Consider the following 17,091-nt stretch of genomic DNA (forward strand, 5'->3'; position numbering starts at 1 on the left):
GGCCAGAAAACATTCCGGCTAAATCAAATGTCTATATATGTTGGCTGCATTTATTATAATAATTGGGAATAATAGCATATGAGGAAAGTAAAATTTCCTATTACTCTAGTGATAGTAAGATAATTGGAAAAGCTATTATTTCCTTGGTCATGGACTTGATAGGAAAATCTTAGAGCTGGGCTATTTTATTTTTTTTAAAGATTTTATTTATTGAACGGACAGAGATCACAAATAGGCAGAGAGGCAGGCAGAGAGAGAGGAGGAAGCAGGCTCCCTGCTGAGCAGAGAGCCCGATGCAGGGCTCGATCCCAGAACCCTGAGATCATGACCTGAGCCGAAGGCAGAGGCCTAACCCACAGCCACCCAGGTGCCCCAGAGCTGGGCAATTTTTTATTCATTTCCCCCCCACACATAGTATCTTGTACATTCTAGGTTGCTAAATAAGTATTTGTTCATTGGCTTTGTTTACTATTTGATAAAAGGGATATTAAAAGTGCTATTCAAATAGAACATGAAAACTTATAAGAAAAATAAATACTAGTTATATGCAACTTTTATTTTTATCACTATAACAGCAATGCTAAAGACCTTTGTAGTGTATCACTGTTTTCGTTGCCATTTTTCTCCATTTATTAAGCATTAGGCAGAAGATTTTACTCTTTGTCTTAATATAATGCCAACCAGTATAGCCACCTAACTTTCTATGTAAAAAGGGAAAAGGGCAAATGAAACTGTCCTTGTCATTATTATGGGAGACTGGTGACAAACTATAGAATGGTGGTCCCACCATGTGAGTCAGTGATAGAGAAATTTCTATCTAAGCAGAAGATTGTCACAAACTCTCTTAAGGTGACAGAACTACAGCAAAAATGGAATGAACAGGTATTAACACTGAATATGGGCCAAGGGCTGGTCCCAAAATGCAAATACACAAAACAAATCCTAGAAACCCATACTGAATCCAAGGTTAAAACCATTGTTTAAGGGGTGCTCAGTGGGTTAAGCCTCTGCCTTGAGCTCAGGTCATGATCTCAGGGTCCTGGGATTGAGCTCCCCATCGGGCTCTCTGTTCAGCGGGGAACCTGCCTCCCCCTCTCTCTCTGCCAGCCACTCTGCCTACTTGTGATCTCTGTCTGTCCAATAAATAAAATCTTTAAAAACAACAACAAAACCCATTGTTTAAGATAAATGTGCATATTCCTGCTCTGAATCATTATGTATTGATCAAATGTAACACTCACAGTCTATGGAAAGCCTATAATCCTTATGAATTGGTATCAATTCCACTTAACAAACAAGAAAGGAAAAGCTCAGGATGGGTAAGTGACTTGCTCAAGGGACAGTAAAAGGTAGGATAAGAAACCTATCTGTTTGTATAGCAGATAGAAGCATGTCTGTAATTTGTTTTTAAGTAAGCCCTATGCCCAACATGCGGCTTGAACTCATGACTCTGAGATCAAGAGTTGCACGCTCTACCAACTGAACCAGCCAGGCACCCCAGAATGTCTGCCATTTTAAAAGATGACCCTATATAAGTGAAGACTTCATCTCAAATCTCAAAAATTAAAAAAGGATAAGTGGAAAAAAGAGGGAAATGGGTGTTTTGTAACTTCTGAATACCTAAAGATGACCACAGCTTTTGTCTTTAAATCGGTAAAGACATAGATTAAATTACCACTATCCCCATTTTACTGAAGAGTATTAATTACCTGAAGTTAAATAAGTTGCACAAATTTTCTTAGCTATAAGTAATAGATTTAGAATCTGAATGGAGGAAGTTGGGTTCCAGAGGCCATGCCATTGTCCACTGTGCTACGTGATGTCTGACCATACCCTTAAGCAATCTCTGGCTTCATCCATCTTTATTATCCTTTATCCTTTACATCCTATCCTGATCCTTTATTAGTCTTTTTTTTTTTAAAGATTTTATTTATTTATCAGAGAGAGAGAGGGGGAGAGAGCGAGCACAGGCAGACAGAATGGCAGGCAGAGGCAGAGGGAGAAGCAGGCTCCCCGCCGAGCAAGGAGCCCGATGTGGGACTCGATACCAGGACGCTAGGATCATGACCTGAGCCGAAGGCAGCTGCCAACCAACTGAACCACCCAGGCGTCCCAATCCTTTATTAGTCTTAAACTGAAGTTGCCAATGGCAGTCAAATCACATGTTGTAAGTGCACCTGAGAGTAGGATCTTGAAGGAACTCTGCACCTTCAAGTTCAAGAGACCAGAGCCCAGGTAACCCTCAGATAAATGGGAAGATTCATATGTATGAGATTCATAAACTTTCATTCAGTTTTTCAAAGAGGTGTAAAATGGTTTATGTTTTCCTTCAAAAATGGTCCATCTCTGCATTTTCCTTTTGCATGGTGTTATATTTCATGAGGCAACAAAGGCTTCATGTCTTCCATTCCTGGTAATAAGAAGTGATTAATCACAATCACCTGTCACACTTAATTGAGCATTCATTCCACAAAAAGATTTTCTACAAGCTCCAAAGAGAAATTTACATTTTAATGTCCACAGATAAAAAAGTATAGCAATATGGGTTACTTTTTTTTTCACTATCAAAACCATTTTCGAGAATTTAGACTGTTAAATAATCATTCCTTTTATGAGACTAGCTCCAAAGATACATATAAATTTTGAAGTCTATAGTATTATTTAACAATTTTAGTGCTTTAAGTTTTGCAGCCGATCATGGAAGACTTGTTCTTATAGCTTTCTCTGCAGAGTCGTCTTACTTATAGGGAAATCCCTTTACAAATGGTTCTCCATTTACAATGCTTCAGCTGGAACCTCATATTGGTTTTATTGGAAATGATGAAAAATTACTCTGCCTGGGACACAGCGTTAACAATCAGGATTGGAAGTGAACTACACTCTTTTAGCTTTAGAAAAATTTAGACTTAGCATATTTCCTTTTAAACAGTTTTTCCCAAAGAGGTTTAATAAAGCAAAAACCTTTTAGAACTTCAGAACCTGAATTTTGCAAGGTGAAAGGATTCCTACAGGTTATCTAATTCGATCTGTACATTTAATTGGCAAATAAATTTCACCCAATTTACAGAGTGAAAGAACCAGGACTAAATTTAAGCCCAGGGTATGGGCTGCCATTGTGCCTTCTTCCTGTGCTTTTCATGTAGCTCACATGGGTGGGAGGGTTCTCTGGTCCTAATGACAGTGATTTCTTTCAGTCTTTCTTCATAGCATTTATGACAACCTGGCTGGTGTTGTATACTAACTTGGTTATTGTCTTTCTCCACCAGAGCAAAGAATCTGTGGCTTCTAAGGGTGTGTCACAATGTAGGACTCAATAAACACTTGATAAATTATGTTTAAAATTTAATACTAAACCTTCCCCCATCATTTACATTTTATTTCCTAAAATATCCATGTTTGCTTTAACTAGAATTTTTTTTTTAACTTATTTATTTGACAGACATAGATCACAGAGAGCGAGGAGGAAGAAGGCTCCCTGCTGAGCACAGAGCCTGATGCGGGACTCCACCCAGGACCCTGGGATCATGACCTGAGCGCAAGGCAGAGGCTTAACCCACTGAGCCACCCAGGCACCCCTGCTTTAACTAGAATTTTAAAAATTAAATATCTTAATGTTCTCAAGGTAGAAGGCTTCTTAAATAAGAAAAGTCATAAAAGGAGAAATTAATAAATTCTGCTACATTAAAATTAGGGGTTTCTGATTCAACAAAAACCCACCATAAAGAAATTGTAAATAAGAGTCACATATCAAGAGAAGAAAATTGTCACACATATAAGCAGCAAAAGATTAGTGTCCGGAATACACAAGGAAGTGCTAAAAAATCAAAAAGGAAAATAAATCCAAATTATGCATTAGATTAAAAAATGATAAAAGATATGAATGTATATTTTAAAGAAAAGCAAACACAAGTGCTAAGAATGGCCAATAATGACCAATAAAAATAAGATTGATACTCAACCTCTTTAGTAATCAGGGAAATAAAAATTAAAAACCACAGTAATACATACTCAAAAGAATTGAAAGCCAGGGCTCAAGCAGTGCACCGATATTTGAACACTTGTTTGTAAATCCACGTTCATTACAGCATTATTCACGATAGCCAAAAGGTGACAGCAACTCAAGTATCCATCGACAAATGAATGGATAAACAAAATGTGTTTTGTTTCAAATGGAATACTTACAATGGAATATTATTCAGACTTTAAAAGGAAGGAAATTCTGACAGATGCTATGACATGGATGAAAACGTAAAGGCATTTATGTTAGGTGAAATAAGCCAGGTATGAAAAAGACAAATACTATATGGCTTCACTTATACGAGGTACAAAGAACAGTCAAATTCATAGAAAGTGCAATCGTGGTTGCCAGGGTCTGGCAGGAAGTAAGGATAAAGAGACACTGTGTAATGGGTGTGAAGTTTCATTTTGAGAAGATGAAAAAGTTCTGCGAATGGATTATGGTAATGGCTGCACAATGATAAGACTACTAAATATCACTGAACTGTACACTTAAAATGGTTAGAATAGTAAATTTTAGGTTATATATGGTTTACCACAATAGAAAAACCATAAGATATCATTTATACCCACTAGTTGACAAAACACAAAACAAACCCCCCCCAACTTCTGAAAATATCAAGTATTTATAATTACGATGGACTGAATTGTGTCCCCCCAAAATTCATACATTGAAGCTCTGACCCTCTCCCCACCCCGTGATTGTATGGGAGACAAGCCCTTTCAGGAGCTGATTAAAATTAAATGAGGTCATAAGGGTGGCGTCCTGATCCTATCAAACTTACACCCTTGTAAAAAAGAAGAGATACCAGAGAACTTGTTTCCTCCCTCTCCGCTAGTAAGGACACAGCAGGAAGGCAGCCGTCTACAAGCCAGGAAAAGAGCTCTCACCAGAAACTGAACCCTGGTCTTGGACTTGACAGTCCCCAGAACAGTGAGAAGATAAATTTCTGTTGTTTAAGTCACCTAGTCTTTGGGATGGAAGCCCAAGCCGACTAAGTGATAGTGGAAAAAGGGGAACTCACATGTGGCTGACAGGAGTATATGTGGGGATAGTCTGGTCTAGCCAACGTGAAGGGGGGCACACTCATAACCCAGGGCACGGTGTGCACTCCAGAAAAACTTGAGCATATGTGCAACAGAAGATTAAGTACATGGGAGTTAACTGGGACAGCTTTTGTACTAGCAGAATCTGCAAACAGCCAGAATAGACACTGAGAGCAGAATAGAAACTATAAAGGAAAATAGCTGAGTAATAATTTGAAAAACACAGGATGGTATTACTCCTGGAAAGATAAAGGAACAATGACATCCTTGAGGGGAGGACAGAGGGTCCACATGCTCATCAACATTCTATATTTTAAGCTGGGTGGTAAGTATGTGGATGTTTTACTACTCCTGAAAACCAGCATATCCATTCTGTAGACTCTTATTTTATAGAATATTATTAACAATTAAATAAATGAGGGGTGCCTGGGTGGCTCAGTCAGTTGAACATCACTTTGGCTTAGGTCATGATCTCGGGGTCCTGGATTGGGCCCCGTGTTGGGCTCCCCACTAAGCAGGGAGTCTGCTTGTCCCTCGCCCTCCAAGCCTCCCCCCGTTTGGGCTCCCTTTCTCTCTCCCAAATAAATAAATAAATAAATAAATAAATTTAAAAAATATTCTTAAAAACCAATTAAATAAATGAAATTAATGACAATATTCAATACCAAAGGCATATAGCTTAACTACATTTCATTCATATCGGTCCAAAATTTTGGATTATAATTTTATCTATCTTCCCATGTTAGGTCCTTATGCTTTTTTTTTTTTTTTTTTAATTTACAAAAGATGATAAAGAGTTAAAGAAAGTAACTGTATTCAGTTTAAAGATCTCAACTTTTCATTTTCTCCAATAAGAAAGTGAGCATCCTGGGACCAAATTTTCCTTTAAGACCACAGAATCCTCTACTGATCTCACAGCCCTCCTGGTCTTGCTTAGGTCTATCATACAACTTCCTGGCGCAAGTGTCTATCATAGGCTAATGCAGGAGAGAGAGACATGGAAGGTCAAATAAATAGCATATAAAACTTCAACTTTCAGGGCAAAATGGGGACAGATAACAAAGCAAGCAAAATTCTGATTTAATAAATTACCTGCACTATCTAAAAGAGTTGTCTAAATAAATCACAATTTTACCAGAAGTGCTGTACCATCTACCAAATGCAGTGAGAACAGTAAAGAAAAATCTTCTCTATGTTGTCAACCAAGACTCCGCATCACATATGCAAAGTCCGAGGGCCACTTCGAGATATGCCACAGGCTTATATACACAATTGTCAAAAGCAACTTCCGCCTTCGGGGTGAGAATGTCATTGTTCACATGAAAGCATGCAGTGTTTTGTTTTTGTTTTTGTTATGGCTGGAGGTAGGAGTGAGGAGTTAGAGCGAATGAGACAAATGAACAAAGAGTTAAAAAAAAAAAAAAAAGAATGTTGAAACCATCAAGAAATGCTATATTTTACAAGTTATCCCGCCAGAGTAAATAAATTATTCTGGGGGCACCAGCAATATGACACAGAACTGTTTCAGGTGCATTCACATTTACCATTTTATTTAATCCTCAATATATCATCTTAGATAGGAATTACTTTTCCCACTTTATATATGAAGAGAGAGACACAGACAGAGATTAAAGAATTTGCCCGCGGTGACAGTGTGGGTAAGTTAAAAGTGTTGGAAGTCAAACCTAGCTCTTACTCAAAGTACAGTACTTTGTCCACTATACTATTTCATTATGACTGCCTTAACAATAATTTTTTTTAAATGACAGCAAATAGGCAGAGGGAATTAAGAGGCACAAACTTCCAGTTTTAAGTCACAGGATGAAATGCACAGCACAGGGAAGGTAGTCAAGATGACTGTAATAACCGTGTGTGGTCTCAGAGGGCAAGTGGACTCATATCACTGTGTGTATAGAATTGTTAGATCATTAAGTTGTATACATAAAACTAATATAACATTGTGCACCAACTATAATGAAAAACAATCAGCAAAAAAAAAAAGCAAAAATAACAAGTCAAGAAGTAATTAGCCAGATTCTTCTCTCTCCTCTCAGACTCTTCTATCTTTTTGGTCATATTCCTGCTTATTAGTTACTAAGAGGAATCACAGAAATAAGACATGGAACCAACTTTGTCAATTTTGGTCCTTCTTTAAAATTCAGATCATGATGTCCAAGAGGAGTCTTAGGATTTCTTTCTTCTTTTTTCTTTTTTGTCTCAGCCTTATATCCTGTAGTTTTATTTATGGCCCACGTAAAGTGTGTGTGGTGCAGCGTTGGCCCAGAGTGGGAACTCTGGAATGAGAAGGGCTGGGTATAAATCCAGAGGCAACACTTACAACTCTGTGCCCTTGGGCATCTTCTATAACCTCTCTGTGTCTCAGTATTGTTGAAAAATGAGGATTTCATCTCATGGTATGGTTTTGAGAGTCAAATAATATAATGTAGGTAAAGCATTTAATAGTTCCTGACAGATAACAAGAGCTTAATAAATGTAGGCATTACTATAGGCAGCAAATATACATGCACACATACTAATAAATGTTAGGGATTGGTATTATACTATACTAGTAGCACAGCTTATTACTAGTAAAGCAAACTTAGGTGCCGAGGTATGGGGGCAGGAACACAGCAGAAAGGATTAGGCAGAGGCTGAGTTTGAGGTGGGTTTTGAAGAGTGAGCACAAGTCAGATATGAAGAAGGTATGTGTACTGGGGAGCAGGGTCTTTCAGGATGAGGGAATGATGCTAGTGAAATCACAAAGCATGAGCTTGCACAGTGTGTGGGGTGGGTAGGTGGGGTACCACACCCGTGTCGAGGGACCAATCACAGTGAAGTAGTAGGAATGGAGATCACATTGAGGGAGACCCACAGGGATTGGATAGTAAGAGGAAAATGACTCTTCCGGGCAGGTAGGCTGTGAAAAGATGAAATGTTCTAGGAGTTAGAAAGAACCACAGAAAAGACTGATAAATAATCCAGCATAAAATGTCCACTTGAACAGTGATCAAACTCTTATTTCATTTACAAAATTTGCATTTTCTAGTATGAAGATACTAGAGGTATTTCAGAGGTACAGGTGTAGAAAACACCTGCATCAAATATCCTCATTGCTATTTTTTCTATTAAAAATTGCCACACACGAGAATGAGTGAAATCTGTTTTCTCATGACACATATAAGGAGCTAATGACTTTAGTACAAGTGCAGTTATATTACCAGAATTAAAACCGAAGTTGAGACAAACTTGAAGGAAATAGAATTTTAAAAATATCTGTCTGTATCCATCCCTGAACTGTGAGTAACCTCTTAAAAAATGCATGATGTGCCTTTCCACATAGCTATGCCTGTCTCTAGAAAGTTCTCCTTTTTCCTTTTGGTCCTCTATCTTCTACTTTGGCCTTTAAAATTTAACGGAAGCGTCATTTTCTCTGGGAGCCTTTTCCAAGTCCCCAATCTGCTTTAAATACACATCCTTTTGCTCCCAGCTCTCATGCATATACCCATCTGAACAATTAAACTACATCACAACTGTTGGTGTTACATTTATTTGCAAACTGTGAGGTCGGTGAAGGTAGGGACCATGGTTATTCAGAATAGAGTTTGTGCATGACCCTACGCTCCTAATTACAAACATGTTCCTTAGCATACATGTGGCATTAAATAATTGTATGTTTTTCATTACTTCAACATCAGACAAGCACAGACTGAAAAATGAATTCATTACCCTTAGACTAACAAGATGACTTCCAAACAGGTTTCTTGTTTCTCTACCTGAAAAACTACAAATTGAAAACATGGCAAAATGCCCCAAAGGCATCCGAGGCAGTACAGAAGTCTCAGAAAATGTCTCTCGAAGTTGCTTTGGGCCGTGGTATAAACATGAATTCTTTCCTCCTCAGGTGCACTGAAACTCTACTTCAGTTTCCAGATCAGTCCACCTCCAGATCAATAGTTATGATTTTTCATTATTGTGAAAGAAGAACAACTCTCTCATCTACAAAATAGGCTGTTAACAGCATTACTGGATCATTTTCTCCACGTAGGAGCATAAAAACGAAAAGGGGAGTATTCAAGGGATTAATGTTTCAAGGTAAAACCATACAGCGTTTTGCCATAATCTTTCAAGAGAATCTCCTCTCTGGTTCTCCCAAAGCACATTTTCTATACCAAGAAAAATCACTTGAATTTCAAGGCAAAAACAGACCAAAAAAAGTGCCTGGAAATATTTTGTAAAACTTCAGTGCGGAAAAGTTCCTTACAGAACAGGAATAGAAGAAGATTACAGTGAGTTAGTGGATAAAAAAAAAAAAAAATTCAATGTAAGAGTGTCAATAACTTTTTGAGAGGCTCCTCCAAATTTGAGCTCGATGCCTAAGATATGCCAGAGGGGGCTGCGTGTGGGAGCACACAGTGGGTAGACTCACATTTCCCCCTCATCTTAGATTAAATATAGCTTTATTAGACACATTGAGGTAGTCATTCTTGAGGGTTATTTTTCAGTCTAGCTCAGTTCCTTTAACCATGCCAGGCTCCGCGGAAACAGGAATAACAAGAGCCAGTGCTGGTGCCTCACAGAACTCACAGAAACAGACACAGGCAGCCACCTGTGGTGAGTGCGAAGCTCCACGCACGTGATACCACAACAGCTGCTGTGGGCTCTGCAAAAACGGTGTAGCATCTGGGTTGAGTGTGAGCGATGAGCCTAAAAAGCGTCCAATCAAGTGAAGAAGTATGGGCATGGGTCTCTGAGAAGTCGACCCAAAGAAATCATCAGTTGAAAATCTGGTGAAGAAGTGAAAGGATCCCCAAGCGTGGTGGTGACATTATGGGTCATCTCTTTCTCTTTGGGGATGTATCCTGTAAAGGTCTTGGTGTTATCAGCCCTGGCATTGTGTAGAACACGCTCATGTTGGTCCAGTGAGACAGGGAACTAAGTATCACCCCTCTGAGTGAGCAAATCATATACTAGATTAACAATTTTTAAAAAGATAGAGAGGAAGGCAATATTTTCCATAACAATCACACTGCCAATGGAATGAGAGGCCTAGAATGAGAACAACAAGTCATAGACACACACAACATGACCATATTGCTTCCTTTGCCACTTCCTTCTTCGATACGAATGGACTGTGTCCCTCAGGGCCAAGTTACAAGGGTAAGTACAACAGGAAATAAGACAGAGACTCAGGTGGCCCTGTCAGTCCAGTGGGAGGACAAACTGGTGAGCAGATTCTTACAATGCAACGTTACATGGCACCCTAGGGAACGCTGCTACAGGTGGGAAGGGAAGGCACAGTGGAAGCAACCAAACTGGACTTTGTGAGAAGAGGCAGGGAAGTGACATCTAAACTGAGGCCAACCAGGGCGCCTGGGTGGCTCAGTGGGTTAAGCCGCTGCCTTCGGCTCAGGTCATGATCTCAGGGTCCTGGGATGGAGTCCCGTATCGGGCTCTCTGCTCAGCGGGGAGCCTGCTTCCCTCTCTCTCTTTCTGCCTGACTCTCCGTCTACTTGTGATTTCTCTCTGTCAAATAAATAAATAAATCTTTAAACTGAGGCCAAACAGAAAAAAAGGGGGTGGGGAGGAGAGAACTCCAGACTGACGGACCAACATATAAAAAGTAGAAAGGCAACATGTACACACTCCCTGGGCTGGAAGCAGCTCCAGACAGCCGGAACAAGGACCCCCCTGGGAGGTGTGTGCACGTGCGCCATAGCAACAGAGAAGAGAAACGGGCTAGGTTCATAAGTAGGATCCAGATCACCACTAGCCCTGAGAACATATTAGGGACTTTAAGCTTTCTTTTTAGACTAGTTGGGGGGAGGGCCATTACAGAACCTGCAGCGCACAAATGACAGAAGTAGATCTGTACTTCCTGAAGATCCTTCTTCTGCAGGGTGGATGACAGGTTGGAGGGGGCCACGCAGGGCCCAGGAGGGCAGTTAGGAATTTAATCTAAGTATTCCAAAGACCAACATTTGGAGATTGTTTAGAGTAATTTTAAAGCCCATTTGGAAGAATAAACGAGTAAGAATAGATATGACTCCTAAGCTCTTTATCCTCTGTCCTAGCTAAGACATTAAATTCACTGTACAACTACTGTCATTGAAATAGAGTGATAATAGTGCAGAAATGGAGCAGACAGGTGGTTGGAACAAAGACTCAAGAAATATATGGGAATTTAGGTCATGACAAAGTGGCAAGTGGAATTGTTTAAAAAACTAATTGAGCTTTAACTGTACCTAACAACAAAATAAATTCTAGAGGAAGTAAAGATTTAAATGTACTAAACAAAAACAGGTAAAAACCAATGTTAGGCAGTTCACAAAAGGAGAAGAGCAAAGGCTCAGTAAACAGGGATACCAACTTTTACCCAGCAGACTGGCAAGAATGTAAAAAGATAATATTCCTGGACAGTGAGATTATAAGGGAATCAGGACACTCCCACTCCCTTGAAGAGAATATCAAATTGGTATGTCCTTTCTGGAAGACAGTTTAGTAATATAAATCACACTCTTAAAAATGTGCATGTTGTTTGATCTAGAAACCCCATGCCTAGGAATTTATCCTAAGGAAATAACTGGACAGCTACCTAAACATGTATGTACAATGGTGGCAATTGCAACAATTTTTTAATTTATTAATAATTTTTAAAAATTATGTTATGTTAGTCACCATATGTTAGTTTTTGATGTAGTGTTCCAGGATTCATTGTTTGTGTATAACATCCAGGGCTCCACATAATACGTGCCCTCCTTAATACCCATCATTGGGCTCACCCATCCCCCCATCTGCCCATCCCCCTAAAACCTTCAGTTTGATTCCTGGAGTCCATAGTCTCTCATGGTTCGTCAACATTTTGAATAGATACTAGTGACAACTAAAATGTCCTGAAACAATGAAGTACTGTAGAACCATTTAATGTAAAGATACAGAATGATTTTAATGACATGAAAAATATTTGCAGCTTATTGATATTGATAAGTGAATAATCAAGATCACAGAACAGAATGGATAGTACCATTCTATCATAGGTATTTGCACTGGAACAAAAGAGGGAAGTTTATATAGAACTGTTGACAGTTTTCTCCATTGAGATTAGAATTGATTTCTGTTTTCTCCTGTGTTTTCTGAAAATTTATTGCCAGAACTACTTTTATAATCAGAAAAAAAGCCCTCTATTTCCCTTTACAAAGACGTGTCAAGAATATTGTTGATGGCAGAGTTAACTCAAGAGGAGGCAGGAAAGAGCATGTGCCTGTGTCATATTCCAAGCCATTAATAAGGGCCTGCAGTGTCTCCTTTAGATCCACGGGAAAAACTGGACATAGGAAGACTTTCTACAACAAACCTTCAAAAAAAGATATTTATCCCAAAGGTAGAGATGTCATGAAAAGAAGGGGCACCTGCACTCCAATGTTCACAGCAGCAATGTCCACAGTAGTCAAACTGTGGAAGGAGCCGAGATGCCCTTCAACAGATGAAGGGATAAAGATGATGTGGTCCATATACACGATGGAATATTACTCAGACATGAGAAAGGATGAATGCCCAATTTTGCACCCATGTGGATGGAACTAGAGGGAATTATGCTAAGTGACCTAAGTCAAGCAGAGAAAGACAATTACCATATGGTTTCACTCCTATGTGGCACATAAGCAATAGCATGCAGGACCACAGGGAAGGGAGGGAAATCCAAAGGGGGAGAAATCAGAGAGGGAGACAAACCATGAAAGACTCTGGACCCTGGGAAACAAACGGAGGGTTTTAGAGAGGAGAGGATATGGGGAGAGGGTAACAGGGTGATGGGTATTGAGGAGGGCACGTGTTGTGATGGTCACTGGTTGTTATACTTAAATAAGGAATCACTGAACACATCAAAAACTAATTATGTACTATACAGTGGTTAACTGAACATCATCATAATAAAAAAAGATGAAAATCCTTGTCAGAAAAGCCAACAGTCTTACTGACTAAATTACAATATATTTTACAGTTCGATCGCATGGATAATCTAGACGGCTGAACCGCACTTTCACACTCAATCCCCATTATCATGCTTGCCTATTGATCAAACCATGTCAAATATTTATAATACAACGTGGGTTAAAGAATTATAGTTTTCAGGTGCTTGGGTGGCTCAGCTAAACGTCTGCCTTCAGCTCAGGTCATGATCTCAGAGACATGGGATCGAGTCCCACATTAGGCTTCCTGCTCAGCGGGGAGTCTGCTTCTCCCTCTCCCTCTGCCCCCCCATTCCCTCTCTTGCTCTCTCTCTAACAAATAAATAAAAATACTTAAAAAAAAAAAAGAAACGTTTTCTCTCGTGTAGGGCATGCCACAGTTGCATGAATTCTCGTGCCATTTTATGTTTTTTCACTTATGAAAAAATAAAAAGCTGTTTGATATACTCTAACTTTGCCTATCAAGCCTAGCATGTATTATTATGGTGAATGTTGTTTTCATAATAATTCAAAATCAATAATACTACATGCCACCTTACTTTTGTAATGTATGGCTTCCCATGTTTAGTGAAGAAACAGGCATTCTTATTATTAGTATCAATATTATTATTCCTACTTATACAGATAAGAGGAGGAGGTGATATCCCCAAAGTTTTCAAGGTCAGTCACAAATGCAGATTCATACCTGATTTTACTTTCCTGGTGGTAATTTTTTTTTTTTTCTGCCTTCTACAAATAAGACTTTTTAAATGAGAAATACTAGAGTTGAATAATTTTATTTTCCTGTAATCTACATAATGCAGAATTTTAAAATTACAGAGCTCATAAATTTCAGTCTCCTGATCTTATTGAGAAAGAAACTGAAGCCCAGGGAGAGGAAATGACTTCTCATATCTCAGCTCATTAGCAGAATAGGAACCAGACCTCAAGTCACTTATTTCCATTATAGTGTTCATTGCGCTACAGAGAGAAACTGAGGACCCTACTATAGTCATGACGATTTAAGAGCAGTTCACGTACATTTAGTTCCCACAATAACCCTGTGAGGTGTTACTACTGTTATTCCCATTTTGGAGAATTTAAGTGACTTTGTAACACCTTTAGTCATAGAGCACAAGGCTTTCTAGCTAAGGCCAGAGCTTTTGCACTCTGAAATCAAGGCTCGGGTGTGCTTTCTATAACTAACTCTCAATTCGAAAGGAGCCATTGCTGTAAAGTTTTGGAAACTTAAAACTATATAGCAATCTTATAAAAAGATTCACAAAGTGTAAGATAATTATTTTCCAAGAAAAAAAATCTTTTCGATCATAGATCTTCTCAAAGCATAGGCTTTCTATAGATAATGAAAACTGAACTCAGAGAATAATGAAAGCTTACCACTGTTTAGTTTAGCAAGAAATTCGAGAGGGTTCTGATCCAAGTTAACCTTTGTATCATTAATATCAGGTGGCTTACAGCTTAAATAGAAATCATCAATGTAAGCGTCTAGGGCTTCGGAGGCAGAGAAATACGGCTTTTCTTTATACTGGATGGAACCATCAATATTAAAGGAGATGCTGTTGAAGACTAAAGTTGCTGGAAGAGAAGGTTCAGAAGTGCTAAAGTGATGTTTCTTAACTGACGTTGCCATGACTTTTTCAAACTGGGCTGCAATGTCCATTCATCTTTCAAAAAACCCTAAACACAGAAAAAGGTAGACACGATTTCAGTTAAATAGGGCTGGGTGATGATATAGAATCCTTGCTACTCTTTGCATCGTGTGTATTTATTTTCTTACAAAAGCAATTGCTTTTTCTCCCCTTCTATGCTTTATATATATTGAGCTCTCAAGCAATGTTCACCGATTAACAGTTTTACTGACATGGCCAGAAGTAGAAGTTGCACTTGAGAAACAAATTAGGGAACTAGAATATGAGCTTTGCCAGGTAAAGCATAACACAGAGGTTTTACTTTCCTTTGGTTTTAGTTTTACTGCATTGGATGAGTAATTGAGGAGTCTTGAGATATTTTTATTTGCTACAATAAAACAGGACAAGCCTCCAGAATCATGTTGTAGTTTTTATTCCCTATGCCTGTTTCCACTCCATGAATGGGACAGGGGAAGCCATGTAAGAAGACAAGAAAACAGGAACAGAGGACCCTGGTACAAAAATGATGTCAGAGACTGGGAAGCAAGATGAAGTGTGTGTTGAAAGGAGTAGATTTAGTAGGACATTGGGTCCTCTGATCTTCTAGTACTCTGGCCTTCAAGCAAGAGTTCAGCTGCCATGAGCCTTTGTAGTCCCACCTTCCATCAACCTCTTCCTCTCCACAGCAACTATGAAAAACAGGTGCTATCAGTAGTCTCATTTCCAGGATAAGAATATGACGGCACAAGGAGATGAAATAGCTTGTCTGAAGGTATAGAGCAAGGAATCAATAGCTAAGGTTGGATTCCAGTGGTTGGATCTGAGCTTGAACTTAACCACTGCACTAGACCACCAGCCCCACTGTCTCAGGTGTGCTGGAACTGCTGGTGTGACCTGTGATCTCTAAACGTCAGCTTCTGGTAACATGCCAGAATTGTCTGCCAAGGTTGGGTGCCTGAGTTCCGTGGTGTCTCATTTCTCCAACATTTAAGAGCATTCACTGGTATGTGCGAGGGGAAATGCCATTTATTTGATAACAACATATAAGTAATGCCAAAGAGAGAGTACTCACTTTTCAGTCCTTTGAAATTCAAATGGATACGTTGTATTTTCAGAATGTTACATTACATGACATCATAATGCCCCAAATTTCCATCTGTGGAGTATTGTTTTGTTTCCTCTAATGTAATGAAGTTATACCGATGCCTCAGAACCTGAAGAAAACTATAGATCCTCTTTCCACAAAAATGCACAATGGCAGACACAAATACAATGGGCTCTAAGATTCTGGTAGCTCATTCACAGTCCTCTTGCAGCTGAACCCTACAGGAAGACTTTCTATCCAAAGGAAATGATAGACACGGGAAGAAAGGAAGGACAAGAAGGCTAATTAGGAAAAGAACAGCAAGAAGATTCTTACCAGGAACGAAACAAACTAACATGGCACCATCTACTCTTGGAAATATGATAAGAATATATATTCTGTTATTTTAAAGGCTTAGCTCAAAACGTACTCTTCGTTTGTAAATCATAATCATGGTCATCTTTGTCGTCCTCCTCTAGATCTGTGAGTATGAACTGTTACTAAAACAGATGAAGGGCTTTAGAACAAAGGAAGAAGTAGGTTAAATTCAGTTCTATCTTTCACTAGCTATGTGCCTCTATCCCCTCCCTAATATGTGATTTCTTCCTTTTTAAATTCTGCTTAATAATACTTCACTCATAGAGTGGCTGCTTTGATCGTCTGCTACTTTGTACCAGAATGGTCACAGAAGGGTTAAAATACTGAAATACTTTCAGGACAGCTGGTAAAAGCTGCTGCCCTTCAGATGTAACCTCCCACCCCATGCCTACCTCCTGTACCAGCACCTTCTTGCTACCTCAGCCCTGACCCACCTCACCCGGAAGCCCTCAGACCTTCCCACAATCCAGCAAGATAAGGGGTACTTTCTGGCTCTCTAGGACTCTGCACCAGCTCTGGCTGATGTCCCTTCTGTCTGGCCAGTGTCTGGCCATACAGATTATTAAATGTGTTGAATATCATCCATGAGAAGATAATGGTATGCAGAACCTGTTCATGTTTTTCCTTTCCTCGTCCTTAGTACTTTGCCTCACCCAATTCATACGAATCATAGCTTGACCTACATGTCAGGTGGATATGTGTCGTATAACCTCTCTAAGTTCAAACAAAATAAGGAGTGGATGAGTATCCCAGGCTTTCCAGCCCATGGCAGTTGCTCGATACAGGTGTGTCGAACTGAATCTCAGTCAAGATGTTCCTTTTGCTATAAAGCATTCCAGCCTGATTCCTGCAACCGTGACAATGTTCAGGAAGATCAAGTTCTTTGGGTTTATGAGTAGCTGCTGAGAGAAACAAAATGGGCAAATAGGATAACGTTATCAAGTCAAGGATTTAATGAGAGGAGGGTTCAATG

The 17,091-nt window shown here is 39.3% G+C and overlaps 1 protein-coding gene across 6 annotated transcripts in view; it reads right to left on the bottom strand.

Moving 5' to 3' along the window:
- The window catches only part of GRIP1 (glutamate receptor interacting protein 1), a 672,771-nt gene that overhangs the window by 220,051 nt on the left and 435,629 nt on the right, over nucleotides 1-17,091 (bottom strand). For 5 of the 6 annotated variants that reach the window (XM_004752473.2, XM_045072854.1, XM_045072853.1 and 2 more), the window contains exon 1: nucleotides 14,406-14,699. The exons of the other annotated variant lie outside the window; for it this stretch is intronic. In XM_004752473.2, coding sequence (XP_004752530.1) covers nucleotides 14,406-14,688 — 283 coding nt within the window. In that variant the 5' untranslated portion in view covers nucleotides 14,689-14,699. Of the gene's footprint in view, nucleotides 1-14,405; nucleotides 14,700-17,091 lie in introns of those variants that run through there. 6 annotated transcript variants of the gene reach the window in all.

This window comes from Mustela putorius, unplaced genomic scaffold (assembly GCF_011764305.1).
Source record: "Mustela putorius furo isolate JIRA1106 unplaced genomic scaffold, ASM1176430v1.1 tig00537227_pilon_pilon_pilon, whole genome shotgun sequence".
NCBI lineage: Eukaryota > Metazoa > Chordata > Mammalia > Carnivora > Mustelidae > Mustela > Mustela putorius.